Source organism: Sturnira hondurensis, unplaced genomic scaffold (assembly GCF_014824575.4).
Source record: "Sturnira hondurensis isolate 20B ecotype Veracruz unplaced genomic scaffold, ASM1482457v3 Scaffold0013063, whole genome shotgun sequence".
NCBI classification, from domain to species: Eukaryota; Metazoa; Chordata; class Mammalia; order Chiroptera; family Phyllostomidae; genus Sturnira; species Sturnira hondurensis.
Genome location: NW_028085694.1, coordinates 2242242 through 2268523, shown reverse-complemented (window position 1 = coordinate 2268523; position 26282 = coordinate 2242242). Strand labels below are relative to the sequence as shown.

The 26282-nt window shown below is 37.9% G+C and overlaps 1 protein-coding gene across 1 annotated transcript in view; it reads left to right on the top strand.

Annotated features, from left to right (window-relative positions):
* The window catches only part of CLCA4 (chloride channel accessory 4), a 34490-nt gene extending 15006 nt beyond the window's left edge, over positions 1 to 19484 (top strand). The window contains exons 6-14 of the mRNA XM_037060927.1: positions 246 to 464; positions 2425 to 2649; positions 8685 to 8862; positions 10302 to 10408; positions 12817 to 13029; positions 13634 to 13901; positions 15805 to 15975; positions 17908 to 18141; positions 18721 to 19484. Coding sequence (XP_036916822.1) covers positions 246 to 464; positions 2425 to 2649; positions 8685 to 8862; positions 10302 to 10408; positions 12817 to 13029; positions 13634 to 13901; positions 15805 to 15975; positions 17908 to 18141; positions 18721 to 19157 — 2052 coding nt within the window. The 3' untranslated portion in view covers positions 19158 to 19484. The remainder of the gene's footprint in view (positions 1 to 245; positions 465 to 2424; positions 2650 to 8684; positions 8863 to 10301; positions 10409 to 12816; positions 13030 to 13633; positions 13902 to 15804; positions 15976 to 17907; positions 18142 to 18720) is intronic.
* Positions 19485 to 26282: the final 6798 nt, after the last annotated feature.

Here is a 26282-nt window from a genome sequence, read left to right as displayed (position 1 = left end):
GAACAATTAGATGTATTGATATAGAATTATTTGAACATTGATTGGCACATAGTAAGCACTCAATTACTTATTATTACTATTATTGAAAATCTGCCTTACTATTTATTATATGATTCCTCAATGAATCATATTTCATTAAATAGCATATTTGCACAGCAGATTTTTTTATTTTTATTGTATTTTTAGTCAAAAATTTAAATGCATTATATATAAAACTTATTATTTTCATTTTATTAACCTTTTAGGTTGTTGAATTCTGTGATGAAAAAAGCCACAACCATGAAGCTCCAAGTCTACAAAATGAAAAGTGTGATTACAGAAGCACCTGGGAGGTAATTAGCAATTCTGAGGACATAAAAAACTCCACGCCTATGGCGGGATCACCCTCTTCGCCTGTCTTCTCATTGCTGCAGATCAGAGAAAGAACCATATGCTTAGTTCTTGATAAGTCTGGAAGCATGGCGGTAAGTTCATGGGCCCATTTTTCCTAGATATAGTGACTAGTGGGCAGGGGGAGTGAATGTCTAAGAACACTGAGAACACTGCCTTCACCTGGGTTGTTAAACTGCACGGTGGTGTAAGTCCCATCATGTCCTGGGATCAGGACCTAGAATGGGCATTGACTATTGTAATGAAAAAAGGACAGCAAGAGAATTTAAAAGTCCTAACCTGAGGGTCTCTTTCTTTTCTTCCAGAAAATGGAGGGTTTACTTAGGAGGACTTTTAGTTTAGGCCCATTAGTAAAGATTTAGTTAGAAGACCAGAACATAGATTGAAATATTAAAGTATTTTCTCATCGGCCCCCTTTACCTACTGGAAATACTTGACAGACATGAGGACAAAGTGGATTGCTGAACTTTCAGAGTCAATCTGCTTTATCATCTATATAAAGGACCTCTGAACAATCAAAGATACAAACAAAAAGCTTCACCATAAGGAAAATATGGTCAGATTTAGCCACTCATTCCTTCCACTATCATTCAGTAAATGGCACAATGCTAGGCTCTAGCAATAGAGATCCATAACCTCACAGTGTTCACAGTTGCATCGAGAAAACTTTCCCTTCCACATTACTTGGTCAACACATACTTTCCCTTCAAAATTTGGTGCAGGCATCCAGCTCCTCCAGGAGAAGGACTGGTCTTCCAGGATGGGCTGAAGGCCCTCTGCTGGTCTCCCACAATGAACCGTACAAGCCTCTGCCACTGTATATATATTGAAATCACGCATTTCTCTCCCACTAGATGAGACACCCCTCTAGTACTTGGAACCATATCCTCTAGGAACCAGTCCTCTAGTACCTGAAACCATGCCTTACTCATCTTTGTCTCCCTTTTGCCTCAAGTGAGATTTACCACATATAGGTGCTCAATAAATAATCATTGCAATAAATGGCCTACAAAAGAGCAGACATAACGTGAGAAGGCATCCAAGAAGGATGGCACATTTGAGGGGGAACTGAGCATGCTAAAGATCAGAAACAATATATTCGACAAATGGGGGATTGTGTGGTTACTGAAAAGGGCAGAGAATAATCCACAATAGCACAGGGTTTCAGAAGAGCATCAGTACTAAACATCAGTGCATAGAAATGTTCTAGGGAGTGTCACTGGGGAGAGATGAAAGAGGCAGGTTTAAAGGTAAAACGAAGTGACAGAGAGAGCCCTCAAAGATGGGGATGTAGAAGTCTCTCACTCTGATCTGGATCTAGGGAGTTCAGAAGGGAATTTGGGTGTGTGTTAAGGGGAGGTACTACAGATAAGTTGGTGTTGAGGGACTGGAAAAGACAAAAATGTCTGAAGAGATTTACATTTGGGCATTCACTAGGTAAGAGGGATATGAGTCTTAATGGGTTCCCAGAGAACCAATTCCAATTAATTCACTGGTGGAGAAATGGTGGGGAGAGATTAGAAGAAGAGGTAGGATCAGGGTCTCTCAGAATTTAGCTGCAGGTCAAAAAGGTTTTAACTTTTGAATTGTTTAGTCTCCCGTGGATGGGGAAATTTCGGTCTCTAGATGGAATCCTGATAGTCTGGTTTGATACTGTGGGACCTTGGAAGTGGTTTCATCTTCATACAGCAGCAGTAATTAGGAAGTCTCTAAGGTGCGAATCATCACCCTGCAATTCCAACCCAACCCCTGAACCTGCACCTGTATTTTGGGAGCTAAGTAGTCAAGAATCACTGCTAGTTAAAAGCCTGTGTTCTTTACTACGTACTACTATACTATATATTTTCATAATGTACATAACTATATTTTTAAATATTATCAATTTAAAATTGTTTTTTAATAATACCAATTACTAATAATGGAAATGACTAATAATACAAGATTCTTAATAGCTCTGTTTACTTACTTTGTGTAAACTGCTATTATTTTCCTGTCAAAACCACTTGGTTGTTTTTCTTGTCCTTGTTCATTCAGAGTTCTGATCGCCTAAATCGAATGAATCAAGCCGCAAAATTCCTGCTGCAGATTATTGGGAATGGAACCTGGGTGGGGATGGTGCACTTTGATAGCACTGCCTACATTACAAGTGAGCTGATCCAAATAATAAGCACCAAGGAAAGAGAAACGCTCTCGAAACTCTTGCCTACAGCAGCTGATGGGGGAACTTCCATCTGTGCTGGAATTCAATCAGCATTTCAGGTGAAATTCATACTGCGTCTATAGTTTGACTTTTAAAAAAATTTTTTTACTTATTTTTAATGAGAAGGGAGAGGAGGGAGAAAGAAAGGGAGAGAAACATTGATGTGCGAGAAAACATCAGTTGCCTCTCCCATGCACCCCACCCTGTCTCTGACCCACAACCCAGGCCTGTGTCCTGACCGGGAACTGGAAGAGCCACCTCCGCAGTGCAACACCCCACAACCTAAGTGGCATCAGCCAGCGCTGTTCGGTTTTTTATTATTAGGACTATTTTCTATTAGCGCTGCTGCACATACTTGCTCACTAATTTTGGCATAACTAATGCACTTGATTTTCTTAATGGATCAGTGAATCAGTGGATAAACTGATGGGTAAATATAGTACTATATAAATGCCACTGAGTTGTAAGTCCAATGAAGTCAGGGACATGTTTTTTTGTTTGTTTCTTTGTTTGTTGTGTGTGTGTGTGTGTGTGTGTGTCTTTTGTTTTGTTTTTTTCCCTTGCAATAATCAGTGCTCAATAAATGTTAGCTAAATAAGTAAGTGCGTTGAGCAGCAAAAGTCATCAACATTTAAGACAATGAAACAAGCTATATGGTATGATTCTACCCTGGGCCAATCCCCATTTTAGTTTCTATGACATTCAGGTAGGACGACAAGACGCTTACCTATTAAAGCGGATGTAGCAGGGACTGTTACATGGAGTAAGGAACACAGGTGAGAACATGAGTTCTGACATGATAGTACTGACTGCTATTTCCCAACTATGTAATCTTAGGCAACGTTTTTAGTATCTCAATGTCTTATCTATAAGATATGGTCACATAAAAATATCTACCTCATAGGAAAATATGGAAATTAAATGAAATCTATTCACATACAAGAACAATTATATTACATAGTAAATATATAATTCACATCTATTATCGTAAATCTTATTTTTTCCAAATTTTCATCTTGAGCTTATAATTAATGTCAAATGTGTCATTTTCCTGCTCAGAAATCTCCACTCTCCCTTCACAGTCAATAAAATTAAGTCTGAATTCTTCAGGTTGATGTTATTCAAAAGTCTCTTACTCCCTCAGTAAAGCTGCTCTCATCTCTCTTTCCAGCCTTTTTTCTCATTTCTCCCTTTCAGCTCTATGCTGTAACCAATTTACCATGCACATTGTTGTCCAAACCCACCACGTACTAACAGCCTCTGTACTTTCTCACCCAGGCAATTCCTCTGCCTAAGACCTTCCTTCTTTCCATCTTCACGAGCTAACATTCTACCAATTATTCGAAACCCTCGCTTCTTGTAGCATTTTCTGTTGTTCCCCAAACTATTAAATCTCTCTCATTTATCAACTGTATCACATTTTAGTGTAGCTTTCTAGCATGAAGTCCTAGGTTAAAACTCCAGTTGTCACTTACTAGCTCTGTGGCACTAAGCATGATTCTTCATCTCTGAAGTCATCAATCACCTCATGGTAAAGTGGGGTAATAAAAGCTAGTACATAGGGTTTTTCATGTTTTAATTTATTCGAGATATATTTATTGTAGGAAGTAGGAGGCAAACATATAATTTATTCAACATATACTTATGTGCCAAGCAAAGCTTCTCTGTTCTTGGGGTACATGTGATTTCAGTAAGAAACTGAAAAGTACATAAATAAATAAATGAATGAAAACAATAATGGTAGGACTTCTGCCAAGATGGAGGCATAGGTGGAAACACTGTGCCTTCTCCCACAACCAAGTTTGGATACAACAAAAGTTTTGGAGAACTAAGATACACCCAGAGACCAGAAAACCGAATTATACGGAAGTCCGTCAGCTACGAACCGTTCAACGGGACGGTAAGAGAGGCAGAGCCAGCAGCGGAGCAGGGTCGGGAAGGACAGACCTAGGAGCGCAGGCAGCCCGGACCTAGTCGGGGTGCGGGGCAGACTGACCAAGGTCGCACATTCGTGCGCAGTGAGACGGACCACGCAGGCCCCAGGGGGCGAACCCAGTGGTGGAGGTCTGACAGCGGTGGCACACTCGAGTGCCGTGGAGCGGGGCGCGTGGCCCTGGTGACGGTGGTGGCTGCGGTGCTGGTGGGGGTCGCAGAGGCAGGCACCGGAGGGAAGCCATTGTCCCTCTTTGACCCCGCCCCCACATACAACATCACAACCCAGCAACTTAGTTGCCCTGTTCTGGTGAAAACCTAGGGCTCCGTTCCTGCTACTTAACAGGCACGAACAGCCCAAAAGATGGTGCAAGAACTCAAAGTCCCAGAGCCCATAACTCTAAGCGACCAACAGATTGCCAGCCTCTCAGAAGCCCAATTTAAAACACTATTTATCAGGATGCTCACAGAATTGGTAGAGTACAGTCACAAATTAGAGGAACTTAGTCACAAATTAGAGGAACATATGAAGGCTAAACTAATTGAAATGAAGGGAGATGTCCAGGAAACCAATAGCGATGGAAAGGAAAATGGGACTCAAATCAAGGGAGTGGACCAGAAGGAAGAACGAAACATCCAACCAGAAAATAGTAAAGAAACAAGAATTCAAAAAAATGAGGAGAGGCTTAGGAACCTCCAGGACATCTTTAAACGTTCCAACATCCGGATTATAGGGGTACCAGAAGGGGGAAAGAAACAGCCACGAGTGGAAAATGTATTTGAACAAATAATAAAGGAGAACTTCCCCAGTCTGGCAAAGGAAATAGACTTCCAGGAAATCCAGGAAGCTCAGAGAGTGCCAAAGAAGTTGGACCCAAGAAGGAACACACCAAGGCACATCATAATTACATTAGCCAAGACTAAAATGAAGGAGAGAATCCTAGAAGCAGCAAGGGATAAAGGGACAGTCACCTACAAAGGAGTACCCATCAGACTGTCAGCTGATTTCTCAAAAGAGACCTTCCAGGCAAGAAGGGGCTGGAAAGAAGTATTCCAAGTCATGAAATCCAAAGACTTACAGCCAAGATTGCTTTATCCAGCAAAACTTTCATTTAGAATGGAAGGACAGATAAAGTGCTTCTCAGATAAGGTCAAGTTCAAGGAGTTCATCATCACCAAGCCCTTATTATATGAAATGCTAAAGGGACTTATATAAGAAAGAGATGATGAAAAATATCAACAGTGAAAGGACAGCAAACACACAGTTATTAACAACCACACCTAAAACAAAAGCAAACCAAGAGGACAGCTATATCAGGAGTGGAACCATAGAAATGAAGAACACATGGAGGGTTAGCAACAGGGGGGTGGGAGGAGGAGAAGGGGGGAGAAGGCACAGAAAATAGCACAGATGGTAGGTAGAAAATAGATAGGGGGGAGGGCAAGAATAGCGGGGGAAATATAGAATCTAAAGAAGTTGAGACACGTGGTTATAAACTAAGGGGGGAGAAGGGTGGGGGGGGAGTGTGTGGGTGGAGGGGAATGAAGGGGGGAATAGAACAACTGTAATGGTATAATCAATAAACTATATTTAAAAAAACAATAATGGTAGGTTGTGAAGATGGTGTTGTAAGGAAACCACACAGAGTGATGAGATAGAGTAACTGGGAAAGCAGGGGCACTGCCTACTTTATGTGGAGAGGCCACTGAGACCCTCTCTGAAGGGTAACCATTAAGCTATGATTTGAAGGATGAGAAAGAGCCATTGGTTCAGGCAGAGAGGAAAGTGTAAAGTCCCTTAAGAAAAGAACTGGATTATTCTATGAATTTATAAAGCTACTGGCACTGGAGTTTTACAAATGAGGGGGTGCAAAATGTAGTTGGCAGGTAGATAATGGCTAGATATTTCAAAGCTTAAAAAATATAAGAGGCTTTTATTTTATTTTAAGCACAACAGAAAGTTACTGAAGGATTTTAAGTATCAGAGATTGATCATCAATTCATGTTTTAAGATGACTCTGGCTGCCCTGCATAAAATAAACTGTAGGGAGTAAGAGCAGTAGTAGGATAGTGGGCCAGGGACAGACTGGGGGCTTGGACTTGAATTCCACATATAAAATACATTTAACACTCAGCAAGTGTTTCAGAGAGTGTAGCACTGTAACACTGTGTTGTTTCTCTTGAACTACACAATACATTCTCTTTGCCACTAATCTTTTATCTCCTCAGTCCCTCATCTCTATCTCAATAAATATTTTTAATTTAATCTTTACTGTATTTTTATATTACTTTTTAGTCTTCTTATATTCTACTCTCCCCAGTAACCACCACACTGTTGTCCGTGTCCATGATTCCTTTTCCTTTTTTGTTCCATCCCTCCTCCCTCTAACCTCCTCCTCCCCAGTAGCTGTCATCCTGCTCTCCATCTATGAGTCTGTCTCTATGTCATTTGTTAGTTCAGTTTGTTCATTAGATTCCACATATGAGTGAAATGGGATTTCATATGGGATTTGTCTTTCTCTGACTGGCTTATTCCACTTAGCATATGTTCTCCAGGTTTATCCATACTGTTGCAAAGGTAAAATTTTCTTCTTTTTTATGGTGAAGTGGTATTCCATTGTGCAAAGGTCCTACAGTTATTTTATCCAGTCATATATTGATGGACCCTTGGGCTGTTTCCATGTCTTGACAATTGTAAACAATGCTGCAATGAACGCGGGGGTACTTATATTTTTTTGAATCAGTGTTTTTGGTTCCTTTAGATATATTTCCATACGTGGGATCACTGGGTCAAAAGGCAAATTAAATTTTAGTTTTTGGGGTTATCTCCAAACTGCTTTCCACAGTGGCTGCATCAGTCTGCATTCCCCCCAACAGTGCAAAAGGGTTCCCCTTTGTCCACATCCTCACCATCACTTGTTGTTTGTTGATGTATAGATGATGGCCATTCTGACAGGTGTGAGATGGTATCTCACTGTGGTTTTAATTCACATTTCTCTGATGATTCAGTAAATATTTTTCAATTTCATTCCATCCTTGCCAGGAATGCAGGAGCCATGTAGTGCTGTTGAATCCCCAGAAGCCCAAACAGTGACTAACACATATTAAGTGCTTAGTGAATAACTAACACAAGAAAGGAAATGGTGAAGAAAAGAGAAATCTGCTTCATCTTTGGCTCTTCATTTCGCAATGAAATGTGTAGGGAGAATGTGGTGGTGATTCAGTAAATATATAAAAGCCTTTCCCATTTCTCAGTTTGTTAGGGATTTTCACACAGCAAACCCTTTCTTGCAAATCTACACACCTCCACTTTAACGCATGGAAGTCACTGAAAAACCTGTCCGTGTTTCCGCTTGGCCTGCACTGAATTTCTCCAAGTGGTATACCAGGAAGCCACTACCAATTAAACCTGTCAGAGAAGATAAAATATAATTGCTATCCTGTGGCAAATGCTCTTCTCCTTTTTTACAGGAGACTAGATTCAGAAATATGTGTAAAGTGTTTGGCTTTGTAGGAAAAGGGTTCATGTCACACACAGAATTCCAGCTCAGTAAACATAATCCATATATTCTCTGAGCACCACCAATATACTTAGTTTTGTGCTCGTTACTTTTAGATGTAAAATAAAAGTTATATAACAAGATCCCTAACCTGCGCCTGCTTAGAACTTTCTATATCCTTTCGCTATAAGCATACTGGGGGTTCCCCAATTTGAAACCATTAAGATTTTTTTAATGTTCAAGTGGTTTCATAATGTGTTTAGCTATCTATGCAACAGATTTTATATACTGAAGGCTTGTCAGAGCAAGGTCTAGTCAAAGAAATGAGAAATATTTAATGCTACTCCACAATTACATTTTTAGTGCCTGGTTGACCTGACTTTCCCAGACTGAGATGTAATTGTTATTTAACCCAAGTAGGATCTTCCAAAACCCTGCTACCACATAACTTCACTCGAGCAAATATTCTCTATAGCAGATGGACAGAAAATACAGTCACGTTTAACTTCCCTTGGAGGTTGTTGATTGCAGATTCTATAATTTGAAAATAGAAGCTATCTCTTTTTTTCTGCACATTTTTATTTATTTTCTCTGTACATCTTTTTCTAATTTCCCATAAGTCTACTTCACCTAGGAATATTTTGTAATTATGCTTTGATTAGGTAATTAGAAAAAGGGTCTCCCAAACAGATGGATCTGAAATAGTGCTGCTGACCGACGGGGAAGATAGCAGTGCAAAAAATTGTATTGATGAAGTGTCAAAAAGTGGAGCCATCATTCATTCAATTGCTTTGGGGCCATCTGCTGATGCAGCAGTCACAGAGATGAGCCTTATCACAGGTAAAATATGCCCTTCATATTCCAGTCCTTTAATAACAGTGCATAAGTGTAGAAACTGACAACTTAACTTCTTTTGAGCTCTGAAGGCATTGTGCCAGGAGCTAGGGACCACAGTTAAACCACACCTGATCTCTGTTTTCAAGGTGCTCAGAGTCCAGCTGGCTAGAGTGACAAATAAATCTACCAATCAGAGAGCATATTCAGATAATATTCCTCCATAACAGGGGGACTATATATGAGGCAAGCACTATGTGAGCAGAGAAAGCCATTAATTCTCCCAGGGTTGTATAAGTCAGGGAAAGAAGGCATGAGAGGCCAGGTGACTTCTGAGCTGGACCTTGAACAAGACGTTGAATTTCTCTGGAGGAAAAAGGGTAGAAAAGACGATCAAGTCACGAGTAAAAAAGTCTTGTTGTGATGAGGATGCAGGGCACGTGGAGGATGGTAAGAAACCCCTGAGACAAAAGTTTACTTAGGCTGCAGGTGTAGGTGGGAAATAGGATTAACAGAGGCTCAGGCTGATCAGATCAAAATAGCAAAGAAGGTTCTAGATAAAAATTTACTCTGTTAGCTATTATCTTAGATACTGAGATGTGTGGTAAAAATGGATTACATGGTTTCAGTGCCTTCTTAAGAGAATATACAATTTAAAACTTTATGATATCAATTATTACCGGGTAGGGCAAAAGTAGATTTACAATTGGGAGTATCTGAAACATAGAATTTATTTCTGTATTATTATTTATCAATTATTATATTATTTTCCATATGGACAGTTGTAAACCTACTTTTGCCCCACCCTCTATATTGAGTTGGCTTCTAATGTTACCAAATATACACTTGTTTTTTAAATGCTTAGTTGTATAAACTCACATAGTTTCAAAGTGCTTCCATGGCCTTTGTAAACTTTATTTCTGTCCCAATTAGCCCCCCAAAAGTACTCCTGTTGGACACTTGTCTCCATTGCTTACTGTGTTTCTCCCCCCTCATTACCAGCTATGGTCAGGTGACCTCAATATAGCAGCCCTTTAACCACCCTAGTTCTCTGATTCTGATCCGCTGTGGCTGGAAAATCTCAAAGCCAACACTGTTAAGAACTGTATCATAAAATAAAAATGAGTAATTCTTCGAAGGGACTGTGTGAAGTCTGAGAGCTTTAATATATGGAATTATAACATCTTTTCTTTATATTCTATGATTATTTAATGCATTTCAACCAGCTGAGATTTCTATAAGTGAAGTATAAAGGTAGCTTACACTTTCTGGTTAGGGCATTTTTAAGTTAATATTTCTGTTATTCTTTACCTCTATCTGGTTTGGTTGTATTTTAATAATATATACTAAGACTATTGGTTTGTTTACTGTTACCTTAAAATCACTAACTAAATTGTGGTAAGTACTTATTAAAAATCAGCCTAGTTAATGTATTCACATTTTAGGAGGAAGCCATTTTCTTGCCTCAGATAGCACCGTGAACAACGGCCTCATTGATGCTTTTGGGACCCTTGCGTCAGGAAACACGGCCCCTTCCCAGAAGTCTCTTCAGGTCTGAGTTCCTATTCCTCAAGTTTTTGTGTCTGCATTTAGCCATAAACAAGAAAAATAACTTGGTTGTTACAAGTTTTGAGTTCTCTATATTTCACAAAGTAAGTTGTTAATTAAATCAAAACTTAAGTATGAAATAGAAATTATTCTTTAGATATGGCCAAATTAAATAGTAAAATAGTGAAGTAAGTAGTAAAATAACAGACATTTTTTTTCTTTTTCTTTTCACATAGATTTTGGTTACAGGATAACATCATAAGGTTAAACTTTTTCATTAAAAAATAGACTTCGTCCCATAATATAGCATCCACTTTTCTGTGAATGCTTAAAAAATAACCATACTTCTAAGATTTCTCACACCCTTCAATGTTGTGAAATAAATTTAAATTAGATAAATTAATTCAAGAACTTGGTTTGGAATTGGAAGAAAAGTATCTTGGAAAGAAATTTATCTGAATAAATAGAATGAATAATCATTACATATCTACAAATTTAGGGTTTCCTTTCATGCCTTTGACCACTCTTTTCACTGGCTTTCTATTTTATTCTCCTCTGAACTCAACTTCTTTATTCATCCATGTTTAAATAACACCCTCATTTTCTGTTATTAGATTCAAAATCTTGGACTAACCTTTGATTCTTTATTTACGGCCCACGTGAAATGTCAACACAGTCTATTTCCTTGACAGTGTTTTTTCCAAAATTCTGTTTTTATCTGTATCCATTCCCACCAAGTCTGCCGTATGTGAAGACTTGTCCTCCATCTTCCCATTCATTAGATCACTACCTACATTAAAGCTTGACATGATCACCTAAAAAACCTATTTTCCTCTAGTCCCCAACAATGAAAATCACATACATTATAGGATGCAGGATGAGAATTCTATGTGCAAATTGATGTAGAGATCTGATTTGTAGCTTTACATTGCAAACAGATTAAATAGTGGTCTGGGATCTAGTTTGGCAGTGTATGGAGAATAAACTGAAGGAGAATAAAACTAATTTCTGAGTGTTTCAATCTGGTCGTCCTATGAAACAATGCTACTACTGTTTAAAATTGATAAGAGAAAAAATTGATTTTGAAGATATTGTTTTGTGTTCTGTTTAAAATTTAATGATTTTTAGTGGATAGTGGGACATTAAAATAGAATATTCCAAAGGAATTTTAAATATAAGAGCAGGATGTGGAAATTCAGCCATAAAAGAGACATTTGCATATAGAAAGTGCCCAAAGTTTAAAAAATGGACTTCATAAACTGTATGGAAGGGGCAGAAATGTTTTGTTCCCCTCACTTAAGACCCCAAAGAGTGGGGTTTGTTTGGCAGCCAGAATACTGAGGAGAGGGTGTGTCTCACTCTCTACTCAGTTATTTTTCCCTACTACTATGTAGCCAAAGGCTTCTAACTTTCCTACACTTTCCTAGTGGAGAGTCTAAAAAAAGTCACTCACTTTCAGATGTAACTTGATAATAACACTTTGTTCACTCAAAGACATATCTACTTAACATAGGACTGCGATTTCTGTCAGCGCAATGATGTTTCAATGGTACAATTGACTCTCTTCTCTCGGCACTCATATAGAGGTATATCTGGTTTAAGACTGGGTTGGAATAGAAGTGAAATTCTCCATCATTTTCTGAAATGACACACCTATGGAAAGCACCTTCTTGGTCAGTAGATAAAGTTGCTGTACTTGACTAAGAGCCATCCACAAAGACTTGAAAAACTTTTCTTGAGGCTCCTCTCAGACAAAGATTCTAACATTTGCTTCTCAAGATTCCAACCTTCATAATCATTTTGCCCTCTTCACACTCCTCTTGGGCTTGTTTATTATCAAGGGTTACTCACTCTTAAATGTGTGAAAAATTATTTGAAGATTTCACACCAGAAAAATATCCATGAGTGCTTGTCCCAGGATTTGCTAGTCCTGGCATTACTGAGTCTCTACTCAAATATTGTAGCCACCATCAATAAGTCTTTTCTTTTAGGTCATCAAGAAGTTGGGTAAACTGAGGGTAACTCTCACACACACACATACACACACATACATCCTACAGCAATCCTTCTTTGACTTTTAGCACCCTTTAATGCTAAAGTCTCAGGTGGGCGTTTACAAAATAATTGAGAAAAATAATATGGCCATGTCTCCAACTGTAAAACACATTCTCCTATTCTAATGCTTTTATTACATTCCGTCCTTTCCTCAGACCCTATGTTTCCGTACTTTCTACCTAACAACTGTCACAGCCCAATCAGCTTTCAGAGAGATCACAAGCCTAAGGAGGTATGGCCTACATAAGCTTGTTCTCACATCAGGCTGGAAAGTAAAAGCTATGTTTTAAAAAGAATAAAGAATAAAATGACTCTTCTCTCCAGTCACTAATTTTAAATATATATATATTTATATAGCTTGAAAGTAAGGGATTAACACTCAATGATATTTGGATGAATGGAACTGTAATCATTGATAGCACTGTGGGAAAGGACACATTTTTTCTCATCACGTGGAAAGGACAGTATCCCATTATTTCTCTCTGGGATCCCACTGGAACACCAATGGGAAATTTCATAGAGGATCAGGGCTCCAAAATGGCCTATCTCAGGATTCCAGGAACTGCAAAGGTAAGCAATGAGCTTTTTGGTTCCCACACAAATCTGTTTCATAGCTTAAAATACATTGTTTAATATCATAAATATGAGTACCAATACTTGTGTTATCTTCCAAATTAAGATAAAATATAATGTACTTTCTATGCTGATATGGTCCTGAAAATTATGGGGGCAGGAAAAGGAGGAAAGAACTTAAACATTAAAAGGAAGGAAGACAAGGGGGAAATGTAGGTAAACTAAGAATAACCTTGAGGAGGCAATGCAGGGAGTCTGTGAAACTTGGTGTGTGGATAGTCATTTCTTATTAGCACTACAAAATTATAGAATCTATGAAATCTGAGGTCAAAAAATAAGGCCAAAACCACAGCAAACTTTCTAAAACTTATTTTCCCCAGCTAAAATCTCACAAACTTTGGACACCATGCATGACAATAGCCAGGATGCCTTGTCCAAATCACCTCAACTTTCATCCTTTTACTTCAAAAAAGCCTCAAAAAAATCTCAAAACCCTGTTCATTCTGCAACAAATTTCTAAGATTTATTTTAGAGTTGAATCACAGAAATGCAGAAAATAGTTTGATCTTGGATACTTACTATATTTCCATTGAATTTTTAGGCGGGTGTTTGGACTTACAGTATTCAAGCCAAAACAAAACCAGAAACATTAACTATAACAGTTAATTCTCAAGCAGCAAATTCTTCTGTGCCTCCAATCACAGTGAATGCTAAAATGAATAAAGACACAAACAGCTTCCCCAGCCCAATGATTGTTTATGCAGAAATTCTACAAGGGAATATACCCATTCTTGGAGCCAACGTGACTGCATTCATCGAATCAAATGTTGGAAAAACAGAAGTTTTAGAACTTTTGGATAATGGTGCAGGTAACTTACAAGTTTTTTTAAAGAATAAGCTTATATTTTCATAACTCAGGATATGCTATGGGCCCAGTGGCAGTGTTGGGGAGTGAGAGACACCAAGAGAAATGATGTGGATTATGGAAAAAAAGCAGGACCAGCAGGAAATTCTATCTAGGTAAAACCTACAAAGTGATTAGCAAATATCTTGTACATAGTAACACTCCATAAATGTCATTTGTCAGCGTTATTGTTTGTCATTGAGACTATCAATGTCTATCACCAAATAGGAAGGTCTCATCCAAGAAACTGAGGACGGCATCAAGAATTTTGAACAAGTGTTTCTTAGGGGCACATCACCAAGTCTGGCCGATGAGAGTGAAGCTCAGCAGCCATAGTGCTTAAGTGGTAGAATCTGGGCAACCAGCAAAGTAGGAAGGATGGGCAAGAGTAATTCCCAAACTGCAAATATAATCCTGGAAACTGAGGCCCAAGGGCAGGGAGAACTGCCACAAGAGAGGAGGGGTCACCATGAGGGCATTGGATCTGGGTCTGACTGGCAGGAAACAAGACACAGCACTGGCCACGCTGTCTCCATGGTCTCTGTGAATGAGTGGTGCTTAAAGACCTTTTTCACAGACTCTGGGTTATTCTGGGAACTGAACCTTCTTTCGAGAGGTCAGTGAGCAAGGGAAAAACTAGTCTGAGAGACATCTAAATTATCACAGAATTTCTATCAGTATCATATCTATCAGTATCATATCAGTATTAATTCCGTCAACTTATAATCCTATCATCAGCAAGAGTTGGCCCTATGAAAAACTTAGAAGGTAAAATTATTCTTTGGTTCACCTCAGTGACTTCACCTGATATGACGGTATTTTCCTCAACTCTCCTCTAATTCTTCCTTTTCCCCTACCCCTTCCATGCTACATTAAAACTTTCGGGGATCTTGTGATTTCACAAGGTTTTACCAGGTGGTTGGTTACTCAGCTAATTTGGAATGCCTTTCCCTAAGTATGTGTTGGTCATTATCAATGACTTGAAGCAGGGGTTTTAAACTTCAGCTAACAAAGGGACCACCTGGGGGGTCTTGTTATAACCCAGGATGCTGGGCCTTTCCCCAGGAAGTCTAAGAAATTTGCATTTCTAATACAATCCAGAGAGATGCAGATGCTGTGGGTCCAAGGACCTTTTTTTAAGAACTTCTGTCTTAGACTGTTAAATGCCCTGAGGAATGTGTTTGCAATTTAGCGAATAAATTCACTACTTGTAATACCAAGAAATATACTTATGATATAGTTCTCCTAAACTTCCCCAATAGTTTATTCTAATAATAGATGGGGCTTTCCACTATCAGACCAGGAAGTTCATGGATCAGAGAGCAAGAAGCAAGGGTTTAAAAACAGGAAGTAGTAGAAGATTATGTCAAAACAAGTAATTTATAGGTGATTATAGTGAGAATTAAGTCTTATGCTAATATACTTTTTCTTTAGTGGAGATCCTTATGATCTGAACAGAGATCAGATCTGATCTGACTGTGTTTAGATAAGTAAGAGCTGCAAAGCAACCACTTGGCTGAGAAATCCTAAAAGTACTACAATAACCTGCATATAAGTTGATAAAGTGAAGGTATTTATTATGCACACGTCAGTATCAGTGTGTATATTTGTGTAATATGTATATTACAAAGTAATATATAATATTATACATGTTATATGCAAATCTATAGATCATAACTCAAGGATATCAATTTAACAATATACTGGTTGATAGAGTATAATGGAAATATTCCCCCAGGGGGTCAATCACAAAATGAGGAGCCCAATCTAGGTGATAGGCTTACAAAGGCCACGTGCTTGACTCTAAAAATGAATACATGTCTCTTTTTCTTTACACTAATAATTTACTTCTTAATTTCTACAACAAGGTGCTGATATTTTTAAGAATGATGGCATCTACTCCAGATATTTTACAGCTTACTCAGGAAATGGCAGATACAGCTTAAAAGTACGGGTGCATGGAGGAGCAACCACCGTCACAGGAAACGTAAGGCAGCCGCCCAACAGAGCCATGTATGTACCAGGCTGGGTAGTGGATGGTGAGTAACTCATGATCTCTGAAACCCAGTGCTGGCTGGAATAATCATAAGTTGATATGATTAAGGCTTCAAACATTTTACAACTCGAAGTATAGCTTTTCCCATTTCTGGAATGAAGGTTTCAGTCATACTGGGGTTTGCCTTCAAATTAACCGGTGCTGTGGTACAATGTCTGTCATCTAGTAAGCATTCAGTAAAGGTCAGCCATTATATAAATTTGGAGCATCTTACCTATAGCAACAATAACATGCCAGATTTCCAACTAAGGATAAAGGAAACAGGCTAATTTGTTACGTACCTAAGCATAAACCAGTGGCAGAATTTATCCTTCAGATTACACAAAAGATACATAAACAGGTAAACATTTATTTTGAATATTTTTACTAAGTCGAAAGAAAATACATACCCAGCAAGGTGGTGATAAGAATTAAGAATGCAATTCTTGGTAATTTTCCCTTGTCTATTCTCTTATCTTGTGACTTTTAGGGGTTTTCCGTTGACAACTGGAATATAACCTGAAGTACTTATTCCTTAGCACTTGCAACAGGGAGGAAGGAAGAACCTGGCACAAGTGTTTAGAAGGGAACTGGTAGTAATTTCCCCAGGCTTATTCCCAGCTTAAAGAGAATTTGAGAAATAGAGAAATTTCTTTTTTTAAGCATATATTGAATTGTATAACATTATTCCCATTCAGGGGGTGCCTAGTTGTTATCCATTTATATTCTACAATATCCTAGTCAGGATGCTAAAGAAAACAAATTCTTCCACCAAAGGGATGCTTATAACTTTGTTACCAAACTTAGTAAAATGTTACTGTGACTATATAGATATATGGAGGGGCTAAAGTACAGTTACAGGGGAAATAATACAATAATTAATAAATACTACAAGAATAAATTTGTTCCACATACTCACAACTGTAAACTTACTTTTGCCTCACTCTTTGTATATATTATATATACTATATTTAATATATACAATATACACTATGTACTATATATTATATGTGTGGGGGAAACTTTGCCCTCAAGTCCCCCCATCTGCCACAGATGAAAATAAAACTATCAAGACATCATCTGCTTGGGGAGGAGAGGTGGTCTATCTCTCACAGGAGAAGGACCAAGAACCCCTTCCTCAATGGCTTTTATTAAGTTGGTAATACACAGGAATACAGGTAAAGCTCATCAATCAATATCAGGTGGGGATCAAACAGTAGATAACATTTCAAAGAAATCTGAGGGCTTAATCTGAGTCAGTGTCCGTCAGGTAAGGGGGTTGCAAAACCTTTGGGAGACATACTCATTTCCTGCTCGGACCTTTATCATATGGATGAAAGCACTGTTAGCAAAGCAGGCTTCACAGGACTTTAGGAATTCTTTCTTATGCCCAATAAACCTGGAATCCGCTTTAGCCAGCAAGGGGATGCACCACCCTCCCCGTCATAGGCTTTTAGGCTTAAGTGGTTTAGAGCCAGAAAGCACTTCTCTCAGGCAGAAATGGGGACTCAGGTTATGTTAGAATACATGGAGGGCGAGGGTCTATCACCCCCTCTTTGCTGCAGCCCCCTGAGTCCTTCCTTGAGGGCCTCCCAAGTGATCGTGTCTGGCTTAGGTTGCCCCCGCTCTGAGGGGTCTTACCCATCATTGACTAACCGACCAAGCATTGGGGGCCAGAGATGGATGAAGCGGAAGCGGTGCTCCTGCCAGGGAGATAAGCTTTGTCTCCTTAGTGGCTCACAGTCTGAAGGTCACTCACTCAGCCTTATCCATGGGGGCGGTTACAACTCCTGAAACCAGGCAGAGGGGTTCCCAACATATATGTAGTATATGTACTGCATATACATATATAAAAGGTGAAGACAAGTGGGATGGGAATTAATTTGAAAATACTAACAGGTTGTGCTCATCATAAACAAGGAAACTTTTAATGCAGGGAAAATTGAAAAGAATCCACCAAGACCTGAAATTGATGAGGTTACTCAAACAAACACGGAGAGTTTCACCAGAACAGCATCTGGAGGTGCATTTGTGGTTTCAAATATTTCAGCAATTCCCTTGCCTGACATATACCCACCAAGTAAAATCACAGACCTGGAGGCCACACTGGATGGGGCTGTGATCAGGCTGACATGGACAGCACCAGGAGACGATCTGGATGTCGGAAAAGGTAAGGATGAACTGTTATGCAGCATTGACTAAGTGGAAGATGCACATGCAAATGCACTGGTAAAAGTGTGGGTGGGAGGAGAACAAGTTTTGATTGATAATTCAGTCATATATTAATTTTATAATCAAATATTTTTAAAGATTTTATTTATTTATCATTAGAAGGGAAGGGAAAGAGAGAAGGAAAGAAACATCAACGTATGGTTGCCTTTCATGAGTCCCCTGCTGGGAACTGGCCTGCAACCCAGGCATGTGCCCTGACTGGGAATCGAACCGTGATCATGTGGTTCACAAGCCCGTGCTCAATCCACTGAGCTACACCAGCCAGGGCAATAATCGAATATTTTTTAATCTGTCAAATATGACACATTTTAACTGGTTCCATTTTCAAACAAAGAGGGTAGCAATGGCAAAGTTTAAAAATGATAATTTTGCTTATATAAAAACATTAGTAAAGCTTTGGATATGAGTATATACTTGGCATAACTAAACAATATTTTTGAGGTAAACTAATAAAAAAGGAATTTAACATGGTATGCTCTAGTTTCTAAACTTGATTTACATGTTTTTTTTTTCTCAGTTCAACAGTATATCATAAGAATGAGTGAAAATGTCTTGAAACTAAGAGACAATTTTGATGATGCTCTGCAAATAAACACTACTGATCTGTCACCAAATGAGGCCAACTCTCAGGAAAACTTTGCATTTAAACCAGGAAATATCTCAGGAGAAAATGCAACCCACATATTCATTGCCATTCAAAGTGTGGATAAAAGCAATTTGATATCCAAAGTATCCAACATTGCACAAGTAGCTTTGTTTATTCCTCAGGCAAATCCTGATGACATTCCTCCAAATCCGGGTCCTGATGGAAATCATCCTAATTCTGGAATTAACATTTCTTCCTTGGTGTTGTTAGTGGTTGGATCTGTGGTAATTATTAGTATTATTTTAAGTGTCACCATTTGTATCTTAAAGAAGAAAAGAAATTCAAGCAGACCTAAAACAGGGCTTTAAAACAAATCAACAACAAAAGTAAAGACTATTTCGGAATTTTTAACTTCATCCTGTGTGATCATGAAGTCATAAAAATAATTTTAGGAGTTCTAGAAGGAATAATATAAGTATAAACATCCAAGGGTATTTAAAAATTGTAAGTTAGTAAAGTTTAACCTTTTTTTTTCTTATTGTTTTGTTTATCAGAAAAAGTGATGAATAAAAAAACTTTTTTACATTAATATCAGGTTGTGTATTATTTGGTAGAAAAGCTGTCTGAAGTAATACTTCAAATTTCATAAAAATGTTTAAAATTATCTGCGTGACTAGTCAAATATGAGTGTAAGAAAGTAAATAAACTCTATTTGAATAAAATGAATTTGGTCTTAGAATTTTTAGGTGTAATTTAATGTTACTGTATTCATCCAAAGTTTCCAGTTATATACTACTATATGTAATATAAATAAGGTCAAGTACACCGCAATTCACTGATGTGGAAGATACTAGCAAAAAAATCAGCTACCACCTGTCAAACCAGTCTTAGTTCACAGCTCAATATAATCATATATATTTCAGATAAAAAAAAACTAAAATTTTAAAAATATTTAGTTATCACTGAGTCATAGTCTACAAGTCACAACCATAGTAATGAACGAGATCAATTAAAGAGAGAAAGTAGGTTGGGAAGAGCAGCTTCACATGGTCAGCAATGGCCAGGCTTGCCAGAGACCCTAAAGATGCAAACAAAATGAAATGCAGAGCATGTAACTACGGACCTACTATGGTGCACAGAAAATTTTCATTCACGCAGTAGGTGGACTTAAAAGTCCAAGATTACCAACATATGATTACCTGCTCTTCCAATTAGTGGTCATCTCACTTTGCACAGAGAGTTTTACCACCGCAATTCAATTCCCCGAGGAACCTGAAAAGCACAAAGATCAGCATCCATCATTTGCCTCCTTATCTATTATAACCTTAGCAGGAATTATTTAAAGATTTGGAAGTCAACCAAAATAAAAGCCGTATACACCGAGTCCTGGGGTCACCTTTACCATCTAAACAGAACAGACTTTTTGATCTGACGTAATTAATTTGGTATGATTAGGATTGACAAAAAGGGCCCTGTGTTTGAAATTGGAAGTAGTCGAGGAGCAAGGGAAGAGGAAATAAGCAGGAGACCCCCAACTACTGGTGTGGCTCAGTACTCTCACAGCAATCTTGGTAAAACAAGCAGTGCAGTAGGGCATTTGGACACAGTGCTGTAGGTCTATTTGCACATTAGTTCCTTTAGTGGGTTGGCACCTACTCAGCCAGTGCTAGTGACTATGGATGTACAGGGAGAAAATGTAAAAAATGGTAAGTGTAGGACACCTGGCCTTTTACTGAGAGGTAAATAAACACCTGAAATTCTGTGTTGGCAATAGAAATCATTTACAACAGCTGGATTTTCCTTGTGTCCTTCCCACCTCACCCCGACCCCCAGCTCTAGTAAAGTCCACCAGCCTGGTTATAATTACCCTCCCAGATGCTTTAGGGCAATGCTCATGTGGATCTCAGTAATGGGCTCTTCCCTCCAGGTCAGGCATTGGCTTAGATCTATTTCCAGGACTGCATCTAGTAGTTAATAGTGAATTAGTAAGATTCAGAAAAATAACTGAATGATTATCATTGTTATAGTCACTGTTCCAATGACACTCCATGTTCAAAATTAATAAGAATTTCAAGGCCCTGGCACCAGCAGTAGCTCAGTAGCTCAGTGGATTGAGCGCGGGCCTGCAAACCAAATGATCGCAGTTCGATTCCCAGTCAGGGTACATGCCTGGGTTGCGGGACACTTCCCAGCAGGGGACTCACGAGAGGCAACCATACATTGATGTTTAAAAAAAAAAAAAAGAATTTCAAGATGGCAACAGCAAAGTATTAAATCAAGTACAGGGACCTTCTAAGCATGGGGTCCTGTACAAATCCATAGATCTCGTGCCCACTGAGCCAACCTCTCTCACTATGACTCAGATCTCTCATTCTTAGGCTATGAGGTGCTTTTCATTTCCAGGAAAGCCTCTTGCCACCACCCCTCCACTCTCAAGTCCTACAGTCACATGGATGGTTCTCGCTCATCCTTCAGCTCTTAAAAGAGGTGTCACTTCCCTGGGAAGTATTTCTGAACTCTTCCAGTCCCCCTCTAATGGGATTAAACTCCCAATTAGCCTTTAGCATCTATTTAGGTTGATTCAAATTTTATATGAATTTACTTCTGCCTAATATACTTCTCCAATCCCATTTTCTTCTGTGACCCTATTTACATCTGCCCAGGCTTTACTTTTATCCTTCAAACCAGTTCCAAAAATATCAAGGCCTGACTCATTCAAAAGCAACTAAAAACTTATTTCACACTTGAGAAATGCAGCCCCTCCCTGCCCGGCCACATCGGCCTGCAACTCTTCCTGCAGAAACAGCCACACTGAGCCACCCAGCGGCCTGCACTCAAAGCCAGAAGTCATTTTCTTAACTTGAAGTTTCTGTTTCCTCTACCTAATTTTTCATGGCTGACTCTTTTTTAGATCTGTTTAAGTATCACTTCAGCTATCTCTGTCAACCCAGCCTTAAGCAGCAACTCAGTCACCATAATATCTTTCTTTACAAAATTCTTTTGCTGCTTTTAACACTGCCTGATATGTTTTAATTTTTAATGGAATGTTAGAATGTTTGTTGTTTATTTTCCCTGCTGCTGAATATAAGTTCCATGACAGCAGTGACCTGCTGGTGTTCTCACTTTATGCACTATAACACATCATGGTACATAGTAAATTCTCAATTATTAACTGTTGAGTGAAGAGATAAGGGAAGAATAAGCTGGTTACTTTATGTATGTTCTCTAGTATGAGAACACAAAATCAGGCCAAGGAGAGTTATTTAAAGTATTTATATTATATAACACTTTATTTATATCGTTTCCTACCCCTCCCTAGAGCATAGCACATGCAAACCTCTTGCCTTTCATTATTTGCTAGATGTTTTCACAAATATATTCGTGTAATTCAAGCACATTACCAGCCTCCCAGATACCCCCTATCTGCTCACTTTCAGTCTCCCAAAAGGGAGTCAATATAATGTTTATCTCCCCAAAAGATAAACATTATATTGACTTCTCATAGAATAGATTGTTTTAGCTACTTAGGTACTCTATATGAATACAATCATATATTACATATTTTTGTAACTGACTTCATTTACTCAAATATGTATGTGAGATTTATCCATATTGGGGGTAGTTGTATTTTGTTGATTCCATTATATACAAACTTTTTGAATTCAACATTCTATCATTAACATTAAAATATGAATGAAACAGTATCAAGATAAAAAGAGAAGCAACTGTTTGGGAAAACATATTTGCCAATGATACCTCAGACAAAGGTTTAATCTCCAAAATATACAAAGAACTCACTCGACTCCACTCAAAGAAGACAAGCAACCCTATTAAAAAATGGGCAGAGGACTTGAACAGACATTTCTCCAAGGAGGACATACAGAGGATCCAGAGACACATGAAAAGATGCTCGATATCGCTAGCTATCAGAGAGATGCAAATTAAAACCACAATGAGATACCACGTTATACCAGTCAGAATGGCTATGATAAACAAAGAAACAAACAACAAGTGCTGGAGAGGTTGTGGGGAAAGGGGGACCCTAGTTCACTGCTGGTGGGATTGCAGACTGGTACAACCACTATAGAAAACAGTATGGAATTTTCTAAGAAAACTAAAAATGAACGTGCCTTTTGACCCCGCAATTCCACTATTAGGAGTATATCCTAAGAACCCTGAAACACCAATCCAAAAGAACCTATGCCTCCCAATGTTCATAGCAGCACAATTTACGATAGCCAAGAGTTGGAAGCAACCTAGATGCCAATCAGTAAATGAATGGCAAATCATGGTACATCTACACAATGGAATTCTATGTTGCAGAAAGGAAGAATGAGCTCCTACCCTTTGCAACATCATGGATGGAACTGGAAAGCATTATGCTGAGTGAAATAAGCCAGGTGGTGAAAGACAAATACCATATGATATCACTGTTAACAGGAATCTAAACAACAAAACAAACAAGCAAGCAAAATATGACCAAAGACACTCAAATATGAAACAGGCTGACAGGGACCAGAGGGGAGAGGGGAGAGAATCACAGGGGAAAAGGAAAAGGGCTCACATGAACAAGTAGAAAGGACACATGGACAATAACTAAGGTGGGGGGCAAAAATGGGAGGGAGGTAGGGAGCACTGGGGGGCAGGGCAGGGCTGGGAATATAAGACAGAAAACTGTACTTGAACAAGAATTAAATTTAAAAAATGGTCTAAAGAAGTAAGGGTCAAATTTGCTTTTCATCATTGATTAAAAGTGGTATACCAAAGTTTTGAGTCTATGCATGAAATGACTATTAGATAGCAAGAATGCCTTTTTGTATAAATTGCATAGTATCACAAGAAGCCCTTTTTACATTCTGAGATCATTATTAAGTCCTCAGAACATCACCAAGAAGCTCGGTCAGGGCAGGAAATTTTTTCATAGGTGCATCCTCAGCATCTAGAATAGTACTCTATGCATTGTAGCTATTTAATAAATAATTGTTAAATAAAGTAATGACTATTTTAATGCCATCAAACAAATCAAAATATCCACAAAACATGATGTGCACATGATATTGAGGACTCGATATAAAGAAAACTAACCACTTAATAAGAGGAAACTAAATCAACTCAGTATTTCAAGAAATTAATTGTATCATGTCAACAGAATTTGTAAACTATCTAATAAAATGTAAATTAAGCTATTAATATAGTAATAGTGTGATTTTTTTCTGAGAGAGACCAAGACAGAAGAACAGAGAATGACAGTTATATTAGAGGAAAACCCTTTGTTTATAAGCAGAAAGATTTCAAAAACTCTTCAAATGTCTGAAAGAAGAATCCTATCTAGAAAAATCAGGAAGAAAATCACACATTAGCAAATTAAATCCAGAATATGTAAAAATATACTATATTTTGACCAAATTGTATTTATCCCAGAAATCCAAAGGTGGTTTAATATTAGAAAATCAATGTAATTCACATTAATAGATTAAAAAGAAAAATTATATTACCACCTCAATACATGTGTGAAAATATATAATAATTTAATCCCCATTCTTCATTAAAAATGAAACCTTTGAAAACTTTATCTGATATGATTAACCTTAGTGTCCAAACACTATCATTTAAAATGAAAAGAGGTATTAAATCTTCAGGTGGAGATGAGAAATTAGACACCAGAGAAGGAAAATTCTAAATTCCTAAGAAGATAAATCACTCAAGAGTCTATAAATCATTTTTAAACTATTATTGATTTTGAAAGTCTCAGGTCAGAATTTATTCTCACCTATATCGCCACTATCCTGAGAAGTGAGTTATAGAACTTGAGCAGTCCTAAAGAGAGTAAGATTTTTATGACACAAGAAAAAAAGGAATAGAAGATACAATAATTAGAAAGAATGAAACAAAACTGCAACTATTTGCAGGTAACATAGAAAATGCAGTAGAATTAACAAATAATTAAAACTTTTTAAAAAAGTGTTCTGACAAAGTTACCAGACACGAGATCAATTTATAAAAATCAACAGTGCCACTCTGATACATAAAGAGCTTCCAAGGCATCACGCCCATCCTCACAACAAAGAAAAAAAACTGAATAATTGAAAATCAACAATTCTTTTTAGCTGCATCAGAGAATTAAGGTCACACCACAACATGCTGCCCCAAATTAGAGGAACAGGCAACTACAGAGAATCACAGCTTACCAGGAGCAGAAGTCACCAGTGAAGTTCAAGCTGTAAGTGATGATTTGCCAGAGGCTCAGTGTGGCTAAGCTTGAGAGGTTAAAACTCCAGGAATAAGAATAAGAATTACAGCAAATTTCAGAAACCATACAAGCAAGAAGAGGATGGAGTGACATATTTAAAGTGTTGAAAGAAGAACTACCAATTCCTCTGGATTTACATACATTGAAATTGAGAACTTCTGTTCACACAGAAAATCACAGGCAAAATTAACAGAACAGACCACAGAAGATATTTGCAATGTTTAAAACCTGCTACGAAATTAATACATGGCATGTATAAAGAACAGCTGCAAATGAATAAGAAAAAGACAGGAAACCTCAATAGAAAAATAGGCAAAGGATAAAAGTAGGCAAATCATTTAAAGGGAAGTATAGTCAAGTATAGAAATCAGAGATATGCACCAGAATCAGAGAAATGACAATTGCAACAACATTGAGATACATCTTAACATCAACTAGATTCATAAAAATTAAAGATCAGATAACTGAAGTTATCTGGCAGGAGTATAACTGAAGCAGTATTATGGAAAAGAATTTGATGGCACATAATTAATTCAATATACGCATTAGGCCATACTTCAAGAATCACACACCTGGGGATAAACATCAGGGAAACCAGCACACACACAAAAAAGCAACTTACAAGAAGATATTCATCATTGTGTCATTTTTTAGTTGCAGAAAGCTTATGTGTACTTTAGGTCTCCCTAGCTACAGAAATAGATGAGTAAATGAAAGGGTATACCATCTGAAATACTATACTACACTTAGAAACAATAAGGGCCTTCAAGGAACATGTATAGAAGACACATGGACAAAGCCAAAGGGCATAGGTTTGAGGGTGGGAGGCAGGGATGGGTGGGACGGGGGGTGTGTGATAGGGGGAAAATGGAGACAACTGCACTTGAACAACAATGAAAAAAATTATAAAAAATAAACATTTTCTACTAAAAGAAGAAAAAATACAGTAGATACAAATATAGCAATAAACTAGATCCTAAACATGTAGGGTTGAGTGGAAAATGTTAAAACAAAATAAGGCAACACCATTTACATAAACTAAAACATAGGCACACAAAAAATAACACTTTATTTTACCAAGATACAGAGCAAACACATTAAAGTAAGAACCTTTGAGGACAGGAGAAATGGAACAGGGTTGTGGGTAATGAAAATAAAAATAATTTAAATGATACAATACAGGAGCCATGGACCAATGATAATAGTGTACCATTGAGGAAAATTATTAATAGAATTCCATACC